Source organism: Cebus imitator, unplaced genomic scaffold, assembly GCF_001604975.1.
Source record: "Cebus imitator isolate Cc_AM_T3 unplaced genomic scaffold, Cebus_imitator-1.0 Scaffold7, whole genome shotgun sequence".
Lineage (NCBI taxonomy): Eukaryota > Metazoa > Chordata > Mammalia > Primates > Cebidae > Cebus > Cebus imitator.
Window position 1 is genome coordinate 3,693,015 of NW_016107322.1, and position 17,242 is coordinate 3,710,256.

Below are 17,242 nucleotides of genomic sequence, written 5' to 3' on the forward strand. Positions count from 1 at the left end.
TTCACCATGTTGACCAGGATGGTCTCTATCTCTTGACCTCGTGATCCACTCGCCTCGGCCTCCCAAAGTGGTGGGATTACAGGCGTCAGCCACCGCGCCCGGCCAACTTTTATTTTAAGTTCAGGGTACAAGTGCAGGTTTCTTATATAGGTAAACTTGTGTCATGGGGGTTTATTGTACAGATTATTTTATTACCCAGTTATTAAACCTAGTACCCATTAGTTATTTCTCCTGATCCTCTGCTTCCTCCCACACACCTCCCCCATCTTCCAATAGACCACAAAGTTGTCATCTTACTACCTTCATTTGCATGTGCATTTGTTTCTGGTGGTCAATTCTGATAAGCAAATTGAAAGATATGCTGAAACCTCTTTTCATGATTCCCTATATTTGGATTCTCTAGGGGAATAGAGTTTGTGATTTTTTTAAATTATATAATTATTCAGTTAAACCATATTCTTTGAGTTAGTTTAGAATTAGTATCACAAGTATAATAAGCTGTATTACAACACCAGCCCAAGAATATTCTCAACATGCAGAAGTTACATTTAGTTTGTTGAATTGTGTAAAAACACATTTATAAACACAGAACCAAGCTTAATTGTAGGTATTTCAGTTTAATACCCATTTGTATCATGTCAATTTTTGAATTTATAAAATTTTTAAATTAGTTAAGAATTTCACAGATATCTTGAATTTTTGTATAATAAGCTGTCAAATATAATAAAATTAAACCATATTCTCTAAGAAAAGCTACAAAAATTTTATTTTACCTTCTCATCAATACTCTACCATGTATCATTTACAAAACTTCAATAGGTTTCATAGAACCAACACAATTCAAAAATGATGAAATGCCGAAATAAAACACCTAGTTAGTAGAAGAGAATATACTTCTTAGCCCACCTATCATCCATATAGTTTTGAATAAAGACATTCACCACATGATGGTTTTTCATGAGATATGTTTGATTTCCTGTATATCTTGCATAGATAGGTGAGTCTATACTTTTAAAACTATTAAACATGTTAAAGTTTGAAGAAAACTGCCAGCTTTTGTCTTTTTTAAAATTATATTTTAAGTTCTGGGGTACATGTGTGGAACTTGCAGGATTGTTGTTCTGCCTCCATATCCCCGTCACCTACAGCAGGCATTTCTCCCAAAGTTAACCCCTTCCCACCCTCCCCACCCCCTGCAATACCTCCCCTAGTTCCCCACCCCCCAACACACTCCAGTGTGTGATGTTCCCCTCCCTGTGTCCATGTGTTCTCATTGTTCAACATCCACCTATGAGTGAGAATATGCAGTGTTTGGTTTTCTGTTCTTGTGTCAGTTTGCTGAGAATGATGGTTTCCAGATTTATCCATATCCCTGCAAAGGACATGAACTCATCCTTTTTATATAGCTGCATAGTATTCCATGGTGTATATGTGCCCCATTTTCTTTATCCAGTCTATCATTGGTGGGCATTTGGGTTGCTTCCAGATATTTGCTATTGTAAACAGTGCTGCAATGAACATATGTGTGCATGTGTCTTTATAATCAAAACAGTCTGATACTGGTACCAAAACAGAGTTATAGAACAATGGAACAGCTTTTGTCTTTTATGTTAAAAGCACTTTTTACTTATAGACCACTTAGTTCCAAGGAAATATTAATTATGTGAAAGATTGTTTTGCAATTGTTCTCTTCATATGTTTTAGTATAAAGCAAGTGGTTGTAGATATGACAAGATATGGTGCATAATGTCATATTAGTTGGCTAAAATGTAAATTATAATATATAACTATGATTAATAAATAGATATATTTCTTAAATAGATACAAAATAAAGCAAACTTTTTGCATAAGTAAATTGTATACGGAGAATATGCAGACTCTGGAAATTTATCAAATATATTATAACCAAATAATGAATAGGAAGATTTAGCGTGGGAGCGAATAAAATAGGAACTCCAAAGGATCAGATGCCCTTTGAATGAATATTCAAGTTGTACTAAGTGTTTTGTAATGCATTTATGTAATAAGCCCATGTGTCAAATCAACTTTACTTTATTCTAGCATCTTTGGAGAATTTTTCTACAGTAAGCCCTGCAACGACTTCAGGTCAGTGTTTATGGCACTTTTAAAAATATAACTTGGTGATCATCAAACTCTATGACATTAGGAAAATATTTATATTTTTCTTGCAGCTATTTCTTAGGCATTTAATCTTCATATCAATTTATAAGAAGCCTATAATTGGTTAGAAAGAACAGTTCATAATATTACAATGTTCCTAATGCCTCACCACTTATGCCAAGAATACATATTTCCAATTTCAATGGTACTTCATATTTTAAACTTTATATACATATATATGAGAGATGTATGAGAGAGAGAGAGAGAAAGAGAGAGACAGAGAGAGAAAGAGAGAGAGAGAGTGTGTGTGTGTGTGTGTCTGTGTAAAACATCTCCATAAACAGCTCTCCAATCATGGTGCTCTGGAGATAAAGCTATGGCAACTGTGAGGTCACTAAGGGTCAGATAAAGAAAGATGGCTTTCAGTAGGCATTACACTTTGGAAGGAAAAATCCAGGCTTAATATTAACTACTCTATTCCAGCACTTTCTTCACCCCCATCTTTTTGTAAAACTATAATTACATAATTTCATGGTTATAAAACTATGAAGATGTTACTTTTGGTATAATAATCATGACCATTTTTATAATATTTGAAGTTTTATTTTTTAAGACATCCTCTTTAGCCAGGTACTACATTTTACAAACATTACCTATTTCAGTTATCAGAATGATTTTGCAGAGAGGTGGTGATATTTTTCCATTTGAAAGAATAAATTAAGTAATAAGTAACATGCCCAAGGTCACACAGTTATTAAGTGTCAAACTGAGAAATCAAAAATATTTCCTTCTGATTCCAAAGCCCATAGTCTAAGCATATCCCATGCTTCTCTTTCAAATAGCATCAAATTTGCCTGCAACATTTTAAGTCTATGGTCATTATGAAATTAATGAATCCTCATATTTAGTTATAGATCATTGAATAACCTTTTCTTCTTTCATTAGAAAATAAAAGATGAGTTAAAAACCTAAAAACCTCTACAACTCTAAAAATAATCAAAAACATAAAATATTTATTCCTAAATCCAAATATAAATGACATATTTCTAAATGAATAGACACTAATAATTCATAATAACTTGTAAAATTATTAGGTTAAATATTATATAGAATGAATATATAATAAATTCCTGGTAATTAGTTTTAAATATATAATTATTATTTTAATATAATTTATCTTTTAGACAAGCTTATAACCACCAGTCATCTGGCAACTCCAGGTAAGTTTTAATAATATTATTACTGTCTTTGAAAGAAAGTTTTCACTTACATTTTATTTTAGGCCCCTGAGAAGTCTCTGATGTCTTAGCAATTAATATTGCATGCATTTTATAGATAAGAAACCAGGAGCATAAAAGTTTGCAGTTTTAGCCCAAGATTTCACCAAAGTAAACAAAATACGGAGGCCTAATGCCTGAGTTGTCAGAGCTCACTCCTATCCTCTGTCTATTGCTAACAGAACTGTCATTATCTACTGAAAAGAATGTCACCAATAGGAACAAAAGGTTTTCCACCAAGGAAGCAGATTTTATCAGATATTACAGACTTTCTTTCCTTTGATTATTTTCTCTGCATACAAGTTGGACATGCTTTCTTTCTGCTGTTAACATGGTACTGGTGGCCAAAGAATTACCAAAGGGGCCTTAGATTCGTTCATTCAATAATTTTTTTAAGTATCTACTTTATGCCAACTCTCAGTATTTATCTTTGGTGTGCCAATTTCTCTGTATTTCTAGGAATTGTGCGCTGTGCTTCTGTCTTTCAATCAACTAAAATACAGTCTCTGGTCCTGACCTAATCTTCATATGGAATGTCGTGGGTGTGTCCCTAATCCCTTGAAGCAAATTCAATAAAGGCAATAATGTAGATCTTCAATCAGCTCCCAACAATACCACTACCGTGTTACATTATTAAAATTTACATCAAATATTATATACATAGAGAGAAAACACTTGTAAAATTATAAACACCATTTTTAGTAGGGATAAATAATTCTTGAATAAAAATTGTTGGTGTAATGTTTGAAAAGCAAAGCAATACATGAATCAATCAAAATGCTTTAGGAAACAAGCCATCACAACTCTAAAACCCATAGAGATCTATTATGATGGCATAAGTCTGTCTGCAGCTGTATTTAGGTTACCTCCAAACAGTAGCACAACATATTGCAAATAAAAAAAAACTGTGCCACTGAGTCCACATTCTCATCTCCAATGTGGAAAAATATTTACAGCCTCTCAAATCCCCTTCCAGCACACTTTGAACAAATGCTTTTGGGATTGATAGTGGCTAATTCCTTTGGTCTAAAAATAAGCTGAATAAATAAGTTAAATATATTTTGAAAAATGTGTTCCTAAAACCTTGAAAGCCAGTAACAAGTATCCAAATTAATGCCTATTTTCTATTTGTTTATTGGTTCATTGAGTGATTAATCTAACACAAAGCCATTAAGGTCTTCTTAGTTGTATAAAATGTCCTAATCGTAACATGTAGAATGAATTAGGTGAAAAGAATGTCTTAAATAAAGCAAGAAAGCACTGGACTTAAAAGAAGGTTTTCTCCCTTACTATTCTGAAGACATATCTGTTAAAAATATAAAGAATTGGCTGAACCATCTGCTCAATTTCCTCTGGATAAAAAAGGAAATGATGAATGAGGGGTCAGAGAGCATGGGAAAGTATGCCACCCATATTTTTCTCTCCTGGTAAGTGAAGCAGAAATCTTCTTTTCTACATTTAAACTACAGAAATGGGGGTCAGTATACACTTAGCCCTGTCTTTCACATTTTGTATAAGTAATCAATAGTCAAAATAAAGATCAAAAAGCAACATAAATTCTCAATCACTAAAAAGACATGGGTGAATTCATGCATTACCTAATTTCATCAATCAATCTACATGTATTTGGCAAGCTATCTAGCCTATTTGAACTTTATTATCTGAAAAAATAGATTAAAATATATTTCTTGGAGGATGATCATGAAAATTGAAAGAGAGATAATACAGCTATCACTGTACCATGGTCAACATGGTGACTCCCACAAAGAAGAAGTAGAAGGAACACCACCAATATTAGATCCCTACTCCTTCCCCCTTCTGAGTTTGATGAAACAGAATCAAACAAAAAAAACCATTTGGATTCTTTATTTTAAAAACTCATAAAAACCCTGAATTTAAAACAAGATTATTCTACTTGGTAACATTCATTTTTATCTGAACTTTCATTTCACCAAAAAAAAACTTTGTTTCTAAACATTTCCTGTTATCAGAGACTGTATTGGATTACCTTAATCCTCAAAGCATTATTATAATGTAAGTAAGTGGTGAAATATCATATTCTCTTTTTCTTTTCAGTGAATCCATGTACTACATGATTGCCCAATCATTCTTCCCATTTATTCCTCTCATACAGCAAGATACAATATATTTATAGAGGGGAACGAGGCAATTAAATGTGAAAACTGCATTTTCCAAGCAGTAATTTATTATGAATATGCCTTCCAGGGATGTTAAATTTATTCTCATTTTTATATGCCTGGAAGACAGAGTTTGAGAAAAATCAACAAATGCATGCATCATATACCTGGTATTAGTACTGTTATAAATTCTGCAAAGGAGAATTTTTGTGTGATAATGGTACAAAGTCCATTAGGATTATGCACTATCATTCGACAGCTTTTGCTGCCAATTACCTCAAAGTTTTACTAACCCATTTAGAACATTAGAGAAGAAGGACTGGAACTGAGGTGACATGACACAGATTAATTTTTGGATCACGACAGAGTGCCTAGAGAGGGTGTTTTGGGCAACTGCTCCCATGTTTAGGGATTTCTAGACTACAGCTTGTTCTAGTCCTTTTTTTCTTACTGTGTAGGCAATAGCTGCAGAAGATAGAAGTTTCACTATCATGGCCTGTCTCAATCTCATAAAAAATGTATCCTTGCTACAGTTCCACTGTGTGGAAGAGTTTGGGGATTGAAGAAAAAGAATAATTGGTTGATTTAGTGAAAAACATGAAATTGGGCCAAAACAACCTAAGGTAGAATTATGTTCCTCAATTTAATTGCTTCAAGACTGAGATGAAGAGATTTTACCTGACACCAAACGTATTGTGACTTTAGGAATTATTCTTTTTCTGCGCTTGAGAAAACAACATTTATATTGCTAAGCACTCTCCTCTAATTTAAGGCATTCCTGCTCACGTGGTATCAAGACTACTAAAGCATCTTTCTACCATAATTTCAATTGGATTGAAAATCCATAGTCTTGCTTAAAATACATTTTTAAAAAAACCTAAATTTGTTCTATCACAGTAAATGAGAATTTCTGTAAGGTGATACCTATTTTCCAATATAGTGTGGTGAAATAAAACTTTAAAGGCAAACATTCATGGATGAAGATTCTGCTTCTACTGAGTAAGCTATCAGGATCTTGGGCTTAATTTGTCTTAAACAATTTTGGCCACCAAGTACTATTATCCCTTTTCAAATAGTGGGGAAAATAAAATCTATGATTTCCAAACCATGGTTTCGGTTTACCATATCGTATATAACATCTCTTGCAAATTATTTGGAAGGCAAAAAATAATTGATTTTATTATTTTTACCCTCCACAATGCCTAACACAGAGCCTGTATTCAATAGGCACGGAGGTTCCTAGTGCCAAATCACTGAAAATTGTTTTGATATTGGATTCCTCTGAAGTAATCATCTTTGAGTGTATACTGAATTTTTCATGATGCAACTACAAATGTATAATTAAAGCCTTCTTTTTGCTGAATTCCAAGTAATGCTAATTTACTGGTGTGTTTTTATCATATGTCAAAAGTTAGTGTCCTGAAGGTAAAATGCCACATAGATTACAGAAAACCAGTGCATTTTTCCCACTGAAGTTAATAATGCCTAATATTAATGAAATTTGAATAGTTTTGCAATTTGGCATAGACTTCTTAGAATAAAAGAAATATTAGGACAAAATTAGGTAATAAAATGCAAAGCAAGTAATACTCAAGTCAAAAAACTCTAGTTTGAGAGGGCAAACCATTTAAATTAAACTGGCATCTGGCTGGGTGTAACAGCTGATATTTTAATTGATAGTTTTGTTAGAAATTGTAGTCATGTATATTCATGTAGAAAATGAAAGAGAGAAAGAAAGAAGACTCAGTAAAAAAAAACAATTTGACAAAAATTTTAAAACGGACTGCCATCGTATAAAAATTACATTCATATTTTCCGTATTAGTTTTAATATGGGAAACTTCTGTTCCTCATGGGCCAAGTCAGATGAAGTGTGTTTATGAAACAGTCTGGAGAGATGCAGAGTGCAACTTAAGATTCCAACTTTAATATTCTAACTTAAAGTCAAAATACTTCAAACTAGACTCAGTTTCTAATCTCACAATTTGTCCATCTCATAAACAGTATTGAGACTAATGGCCATAGTAACAGAACTGGCCTCTCCAGTCATTCAACTGCCAATTCCTTAGCATTCCATTCTCCACCTCCACTAATCTTGTTCAGAAGCACATGTAATCACTGAAGATCATCAATTTTACCTGTAAGTAGCAATTGAGCCCATGTCCCATCTCCTCTGCCATTGTGAGAGTTCTAGCCCTCATCAACTTTCACTAGGACCATTGAAACAGCTTCTCGAGTGGTCTTATTCACGTGATGTTTCACATGGTCCAACAACTGCCTTTATGAAACATGGACTAGTCATATCGTACATATACGTAAAAATCTTTCAATGCCATTGCCTATTGAAAAATGTTTCTAACACTTAAAAAAGATTAAAAGTTCCCCTAGAATCTAGTACAAACTCCTTTCTTACTATGCCTTCCATAAACATCCGTCTAGGTTAGTGAGACTCATTTGTTTCCCATATATTGATTTGCTCCTGACATATCACTAAATACATTCCATACAGCTCTCCTCCTGGTGCATTTCTAGGCATTCTTCAAAAACTAATTTTAATATGACCACTTCTATAAAGATGTTTGCAATTCTTGCCTTAGAAGGAAACTAATTGCTTAAACTTTGGTGCTCCCATAGCACTTTTTAAGTATCTCTCTTAAAAAAATTATTTGTAAATAAACCCGTTCCTCCACTAAACTTCAAGCTTCACGAAAGGAGAGAGGCTCTGCCTTACTCATTCTTTTATCTCCATCTCTTAAAACTCCATGACAAAAATGTGCAGAAAATAAATACTTGTGGGATCAATAAATGATTATTCATAAGATCAATCAAGTCCAATGGATATCACTTGCTGGTGTGACTTTGAGGTTCAGTCAACAGATAACCAACAGATATGTGATGCATCAGAAAGTGAAGCTCCCACAAGAAGCATTAGGACAGTCAAAGTGATATATGTTCCTAGCAATATCCCAAAATCTAGTCTTTGAAATGCTGAGTACTTGGACATCTATTAGCTACTCATAAAATAAGACAGTTTCAAGTATAGTTCCTTTTTTAGTTTATTTATTTATAAAACACTTAAGAGATTCTATCAAATCCTCTGCCTTTCTGGATTAGTAACTCAATGGTTAATGATTTTTGATGAATTGCTCTTATGTATCAACAAGTATATGCAATTGGGTTTAGTAAATAATATTTTTATTATTATTTATTGTTTTCCTACATAGGAGTGCTCTGTCATTTGAGAATGGCTCTGATCTTTACCCTGTCCTATAATTTTAGATGGGTATTCCATGAATTTCCCATTGGTTCATATTCATTTTAATTACATCCAGCTACAAATATCTCATTATCTATGTATACTCAGTAAAAATCTATAAATGTTTTTAATTAAGAATTAACTTAGTAGATTCATTGACATGAACATATTTATTTTGCTAATTAATTTTATAGAGCAGAAAGAGAAATTACAGATTTTCATATTTTTAAAACCCAGCAGATGGCAGTACAGTTCTGGCTTTAAGATTAAGAGCAATAACCAAAAAGGAAAAATAATGCTGTTGAGTTAAAGATTTCCAAAACTTTGCACCATCACTATTATTGTATTCAGAGGCAAAATTATTCAAATTTCCACATTGGCCTGAAAAATTAAATTAAATTAAAAGTCTTTATCTTGTGGGCATGTAAGAATATGTCTTATTTTCAGAATTGCTCTTACATTTTCGAAGTTAATTTCTAGAAGTAAAATGTGTTTCTTGGTGCATCTAGACTTAAGTTTATGAAAGTGGGCAAGTAAAAGTCAAGACAGGCTGAGAGGGGCAAATTGTTCAGATTCCCTCCAGAAGATGACATGAAACCCTGAAGGGGTGTGTTTACAGTGTACCCCCTAAGAATCTCTGACCCAAGGGAAAAAGAGATAGAATAGAATTGTTTAATGTCGCAATGTACTGGGAATTTTAAGTATTTTATCTTATTTTAAAATGACTTTGGTTGGTCAATTTACTCTACAAAATAGAAATGCTGACTTAAGCCACTGTATTTTCAAATAATAAGCTTATGAGTAAATCAAGTGGCTGCTGGATGCTGCAGATGATGTAATAAACTTTCCAAAATTGCCCCACATGAAATTTCAAAATTTAAAATGCTCTAATTTTACAAATGATTGATCTTAAAATGAAATAAATATTTCTATGGCAGTTAAAGAATATACTTATAAGTAAGAACCCCAATGGCAAAAGCATATTAAATGTTTTAACACTGTACGTATCTCATCAATTGGAAATTTTAAAATTTCAGTCATTTTTTAAAGGAAATGTCTCAATAGAGTGCCCGTCTGGTTCAAGTCCTTGTGCTGATGCTCTAACATGTATAGCAGCTGATTTATTTTGTGATGGAGAATTAAACTGTCCAGATGGTTCTGATGAAGACAATAAAACATGTGGTAAGTTTACACCCCTATTCTTTCCCCTTCCATTTTATCCTCCCTCACTGTAGACACACAAACACGCATGCACGTGCACGCACACACACACACACGCACGCACTAATCTCAGAGACCTGAAACTACAAACAGTATAACATAATACAAAATCTAAAAAAAATTGTATTGATATTTTCCTAAACTTAAAAATAATACTAAACATAATGATTAATTAAACAGAAAATTTTGTTGGATTTCTTTTGATCACTACAGAAAGGAAGATGTGATTAACAATGTCTGTCATAAATGTGGGGATGGGTGTTGCTAAATTTTTGTCTCTTCTCTGATATACATTCTCATTTCTTTTCATGTTTTTTCACTATCATATCAGTCTTTTCCTTTCAACATTTTAACAGTGCCTAACTCAATGAGAACCAGCTTGAAAATTTGATTGTTGCTCTTATTTGCCTCTTGTAGTTCCATAAATAATGGAAACAAGATATGAATAAGAACTTAATGTCCCATAAGTAAAGCATCTGTGTTTCACTTGTATATTTTGGCATCTTTTTTGAGTGTTAATGACAATAATGTTATTTTACTATTATTATTATTATTATTTGGCACTTAAGTAGCACTTACCATATACCAAGCATAGCTCTAGTGGATTTAAACATATTTACTCTTTGTCTTATTTCTTTCTTTTAAAGCTGGATTCCCTTAGGAAAGTTTACTAGAAAGCAGTATCTAAATAGGTAATTTATTTTTGTATGTAACATATTGAAGAAGATTTCCACATAGAACTACAATAGTTCTCCCTTATTTGAGGTTTCGAGTTTCAACTACCCATTTTTAACCACAGGTGACAATAGTAAATGGAAAATTCCAGAAATAAACAATGTATAAGTATAAAATTGCACGTCATTCTGAGTATCGGTATAACTGTTCTATTTTACTAGTGATTATTGTTGTTAATCTCCCTTGGTGCCTAATTTCTAAGTCAAACCTTATCATAGGTGTGTATGTATAGGAAAAAACATGGTAGATACAGGGCTATTACCCATGGTTCAGGCATCCACTGGAGTTCTTCGAATATCCCCTGTGGATAAGGGGAGACTGCTGTATTTGGATAAGTCTAACCTATATTTTTTTATTTAACGGAAAGCATTAAACTGCACATTTTTTGGTATGGCTTATAATCAGTTTTAAAACTGACCATAAGTACAATTAGTGCCCAAAGTGTGTTGAAGACTGTAGTTACTATTTGCTAAACTTTTCCATTATTTGGTACTCTTTTCTAATCTTGCTTGATATTAATGGAAGATGAGTATTCTGATAATGACCAAAGTTTTAAAAACTACCTCTCCACTTAGTACGTACTTTAAAAGCCAGGCAGCTGGTCTGTTTCCCAGTAACAACTCACAAAAGGCCACTCTACTATAGAGACTTCCACTAAGCAATCTCTTTCAAAAGTTCTTGGATAAAATTCAGACCTTTAAAGTTTAACTACATACTTTGAAGTTCACTCAGAACATATTGGAAGAAAGTGCAGTCTACAGAATATTTTTTAATCTATTTTATGTAACTAAGTTACTCAAAGAAGAAGAAAGCAGTGTTCTTGTTTTGCTATGGTTTTCAGGCATTTTCTAAAATCTTTTCAGGGAGGATATGGTACAAGTGTGCCATCATGAGGCAGCAAAGGTGATGCTGATTTCTGTTTCAAAAATAATAGTGTAGGTCAACTTAGACACATGGATTTAAGCCAATAAAATGATGATCTATATCCTTAAATAGAGGAAAAGGCATAACTAACAAAATATATGATCAAATATTTGAAAGATATACTGCACCTATTATTTTGTTATTACTCTCTGGAGTTCATAAGGTTCATGATAAACTAATATCAGTACATATAAAAAAGAACCATAGGAGTATCATGTAAGTGTGATAGTTTGTCCTAAAATAAGTTTTAATGCTATGAATTAATGAATTATTTTTTCTGAGCCATTCTGAATTCAAGAGATGAGCCTCAATATTAGAATGGGAGTAACCATCTAAAATTGCTTTTAAAAAATATAGTCAAACTGCATTATTACACGAGTATGTGAAGATTTTTTGGTTTATTGAACCTTAGTAGTTACCAGACTTTCATGTCACCAATACTCTCAACGCTGCACTGTCACTTTCCATTTTCTTGATTCTCTTTTTTTGTTGTTTAAAGAAAGTATTGTGTCCATTTTGGTAAAGAAATTCAAATTATGTGTAGGATAAAATTGTTTAAATCAATCTTTTTTATCAAGAGAGATTTCAAGATTACCAGTTGCTTTATTCATTTTAAGTTGCTTCATTCATTGATGATGGTGAGCCCACAAGCCTAGTGAATTTCAGCACCAACTCCAACTTCCAGCAGCATTATTTCCACCTGAAAGCCCCCATCCATCAATCTGTATTCACGGAAAAATTTACAAAATTAATTTAAGATAATTATTCCAATATAAAGTTGAACTTTACTCTCTCTCATTGATTTACACATATTTTGCTCCAGCTGTGAGCTCTGATTCTGGTTTGTGTTATTAATGTTGTCTTCCACATGCAGCTTCCCTTTTAGTCTTTACTTATTTAGGTTTTCACACTTACAGCTGACTATAGCTGAACCAAGATTCCTTTAAATTGTTTTTCTCTTCTGATCAGAATTATATCAGCAAGAAAGTTCACTTTTTAGCTGACCTAGGAGAAGGAAAGATGCTGATTCACAGCATTTAAGACAATGCTTAACTCTTTGGAAGTTGGCAAGTGTTCTCATAATTTGTATGCCTCATGTGTATATGCATAATAGAGCTTGGTGGGTAAGCATAGATCATGTTTGATTTATATATCTTGGAGATTTCAATGCCATAAGCAAAGACGTAATTAGTGAATATTGAGCCAGCAGAGGGAGCTCTTAGTGGGTCCTAAGTGCATATCCTTATTAATTCCATCCCCTTTCAGGCAACGTTTCTGATAGTGCAATAGAATAGCTGATATTATTTGACAGGTTCATTTATCTTCTACTCAGAATTTTTTTTTCTGATGCTGCACTAGAAAGCACTGCACAGTCTAAAAAGTCATAATCCTAACATCCAGCAATCCTACTCATCCACAACTGTGTTATTTTTTTCTACAAACCTATCCTGCTTCATGGTCACTTGTACTATTAGGTTCTCCAGAAACATCCTGAAATTATATTTTAAAAATGTATGACAAAGCGCCTTACACAAAGCTTCTACCTTGAAATGATAATATTTTGGCATTCTGAACTTTGCTATTAGAAATAATTCAATACTACCGTAATTTTATTTTAAATACCTTTTGAAATAGTCTCTATGTTTACTTGTATGCAGGAATTGACTAGAGCCTAATTAGAGCAGAATTTGGCCTGTAGAGTATCCATTCCCACTAAAACTTAGTAACATGATAGAAAACAGGACAGGAAAATTTATCATATTTTTTAGGACAGGCTAAATAATATGATAAACAATCTTAACAATTTAAGGCAATATCAGTTTGTTTATCACCCATATCATGGTGAAAGAAAGATGGCAAAGGGCTGTGCTCTATGTAGGCGTTCAGGATGCCTGCTCCTTACTTGCCACTCTCTGTCCCCAGAATCCTCCACTAGATCCTTTACAACCAGCTGACTGACAAAGGAAGAATGTTACAGATAAATTTGGAAACCATATTTGGAAACAGACACAGTGACTTTTACACTCGCTCATTGGCCAACTCAGTCACATGACCTTATCTGACTGCAAGGGATTTGGGGAAGTGTAGTTTAGTCGTGCTCAGGAAAGAACTGAAACAGGATTTTTCAAACATAGAACCATCTTTGAAACTAGTGACATAATTCAGCTTTTTGGAAAATTATGACTCATGTTGTACAGCACAAAGCTGTTGATATCTTTCCCAAAAAATGTGTAGTGAATAGATGGGAATGATAACTAAACTTTTATCAGCTTCACAAGCAGGTTTTACAAATTCTTAAAGGGATCTTGTTTTGCACTCTCTCTCTCTCTCTCTCTCTCTCTCTCTCTCGTCCTCTTGTTTGTTCTGGAATATTATTGCAAATGTGATTTATATTTTAAATTTGAGAACATTGAAAAAGATGGAAATCTCTTAAAATTTTTCTGTTTCTTCTTTTATTCATGCTTTCCCCCCTGCTTTTTAGTTCAAAGTGTGAGTGATGTCATCATGATAGTGATAGATATAAAAACATATTGTAATATTAGGCAATATACCACAGTATGCAATTAAATAAGATTGCCTGGCTTTAAATTGTTGCTGGTAAGCTAGGAGGCCTTATGGTAGTTATTTAACTCAATATGCCTCAGTTTCCCTCATAACTTCACAGAGTTGTTATGCAAATTACATTTATACATATAAAATAACTTTAGAAAATGACTGGCACATAGCAAACACTCTGTAAATGTTAGTAGTTGTATTTTAGCACTGATAGGATTGAGCACCCTACCTCATTGGTCCTTAAGTACAACTCAAATATGAACTTTACAGTAGCAGCAGGCATTACCACAGGTCCTACAATTTTCAGTCCATGTTGTTTCTTGACCAACTGTGATTTAAAAGCTTTATATATGACATCAAAAACAAGCAAATACCATTTTGGTTTTTATGGTCTTTGAATCTAAGGCATTAATTACCCTACTTTTTTGGCATGGTTTACAGTGGAAAAGAAAGCTGAGGGTGAGAAAAGAGAATTGCTTTTACAACTAGAAAATTAGTTAGCAAGTCATTAGAAAGTCACATATTTTACTACTTATCTTCAAATCATGAAAAATTAGCCTTAATTTTCTTTGTTGCAGTCATTATTATACATAAGGCAATTAAATTAACTCAACAAACCACAATTTTTCTTTTTTTCCAGTGATCTATGTTGCATTGTTCAGAATTTAATCTCTGCTTCTTGAATTATTATCTTTTGTTTTCTTATCTTTGTTCTTTTTTTCCTGTTATTTCTTTGTTCTTTTCTTCTTCTGGGAATCAGGTTGTCAAATCATAAGCTAGTAATGAATTCTTAGGCCATTGTTTTTAAGCAGACTTTCAATAATAAACTTATCAAAGTAAATGTTTAACCATTTAAAAAATATATGCCAAAAATAGCAAAAACCCAATAAAAACATGAAATTTTTATTAAGGTTTCTATTTGCGCTCTAGTTTTTAATCTGTTTATTTTTATATACATAAAATATTTTGTCATAGAATAGCTTGTATTATGTAATCTGATAGAATCACTTTATAATGTTACAATGAGCTTTTTCATAGCTCAATTTAGAAGTAGCTTACTCTGAACACTCAGATTCCAAAAATGACATTTTGTCATATTTCTTTGATTTTTCTATCCTCCATTAATGCTTCTCCATATGAAGAGTTTGTAATATGCAGAGATAAAGAACACATTGTAGGGGTCATAATTTTAGAATATTGTGTCAACATAACCAAGTAACTAATCAGGAGGAAAATAATGTAAGAAAGACTAAAAATTGTGAAAATCGAGGTGGTTTTTTGCATATAAAAAAACCAAAAATCTATAAGTAATAGCTCTTGGTTCATGCCTTCAAGAAGATTTTAATCTAATTTGAATGAATTCAGATATAAATTAAAGGCAACTAATAATGCATGACATTAAGGAGAGGTTCATGAAATAAATCTGCTATAAAACTAAAAGAGGAAAATGAGTAATTATGGAAAGCAAAAGGCAGAATCAGGATTATTGTAAGAAAATATTGAAAATATTGAGCTAGCTACTCCCAAAGGAGTAGCTCCTTTTAAAGCTCCTTAAAAACTTTAAAATATGGGCTAACAGATTTGTTGGATGGAATTCTGCACAGGCCACTAGTACTATCATTTTCCTGGCCTTATTCTAATCATTTTCAAAAAACAAAGCACTTTATACATATATTTGAAATTTACCTAGCTCCAATTTAATTATAAAAATAAGACAAAAAATGACTAGTTATCTGTCTAAACTGGCAGTTTTCAATTCAGATACATTTATTTCCTTGCAAATATGGAAGAATACACTTAAAGCGCAGCTTAGAGAAAGGTTTTAGAAAGACAATGCTTTTCTAAGGTACTCCATGATAGGATGTGTATGAGTATTTGAAAATGGCTAATAAGTTTTAAATATGAAATCTCATGATCATTTGGTCATTTCAATTTTATAAAATAGCCTTGTAAAGATTCTCCCACAAGTGTTCTGTGAAATGTCTTGCAGCCAGTTTGAATCCCAAGATTGTTTTTGTGTAACATTAATTGGCATCGTTTTGCAGCCACAGCTTGTGATGGAAGATTTTTGTTAACTGAATCATCTGGATCTTTCCAGGCTACTCATTATCCAAAACCTTCTGAATCAAGTGTTGTTTGCCAGTGGATCATACGGTAATACACTATCTTATACTTTCCGTTCTTAAGTCATAAAGTATTTCTCTGATGCAACGTGTTACTGCTTTCAGTAGTTTTTTTAAAGAATCATTGTTTTCATTAACTATAAAGCAAAGACTTTCCAACTGACAAAGCATAAACAAAAATTATCATTTTTTAACCTTTTAAAAAGGTATTCTGTGTTATGAACAATACTATCTAATAAATGGGGTCATCTTATTGGGTTCTGAAGGAAGTTTCTCTTTCTGTGGCTGACATTGATCATGTGCTGGCAGGCAAACAACACACACCGTAAATCATGAGAAGTGGAATTTCACATCACCTGCATTTGTCTGTAAAATATTTTCTTTCTCATTTTGCCACTTACTGTGTGGAAATCTCTAAAACATGATTCAGTTACAGCAGATTAACAGCAGGGAACAGCCTCTGTATATGTCTTTTTTGCTGTATCTTGAATGACATTTGGATCAGTCAATATGTATTTCACCTCCATATTCTTAATTCAATTAATCCATCCAATTATGAAGATAATCAAAATAATCAGGCTGTTGACAGCTGACCTACCCTAATGTTTACCTAAGCATTTTCACAGGCAAGGACCGTCTTACATTCCTTCCAGATACTCCAAGAAGAAAAAGAATTTGTACTCACATATATATGAGATCCTGAAATAAATTTATTAAAACTATTAAAAATGTTACTTCTTATAGCCTTAAATATGCTAACATGCAATATAAGTCTCCAATAAAAACTTGCTTGTTAAACTGCTGAATATTTCCCCAACAGAATATGCAGAATAAGTACTCCATAGAATTCACTATGAAAAATTACATTCTAGTTAGTTCATTTCATTTCTCT

General features: G+C 32.7%; 1 protein-coding gene across 3 annotated transcripts in view; it reads left to right on the forward strand.

Moving 5' to 3' along the window:
* The window catches only part of TMPRSS15 (transmembrane serine protease 15), a 135,170-nt gene that overhangs the window by 20,191 nt on the left and 97,737 nt on the right, over positions 1 to 17,242 (forward strand). For all 3 annotated transcript variants that reach the window (XM_037742433.1, XM_037742443.1, XM_037742438.1), the window contains exons 5-8: positions 2,062 to 2,106; positions 3,306 to 3,341; positions 9,842 to 9,973; positions 16,273 to 16,381. In XM_037742433.1, coding sequence (XP_037598361.1) covers positions 2,062 to 2,106; positions 3,306 to 3,341; positions 9,842 to 9,973; positions 16,273 to 16,381 — 322 coding nt within the window. The remainder of the gene's footprint in view (positions 1 to 2,061; positions 2,107 to 3,305; positions 3,342 to 9,841; positions 9,974 to 16,272; positions 16,382 to 17,242) is intronic.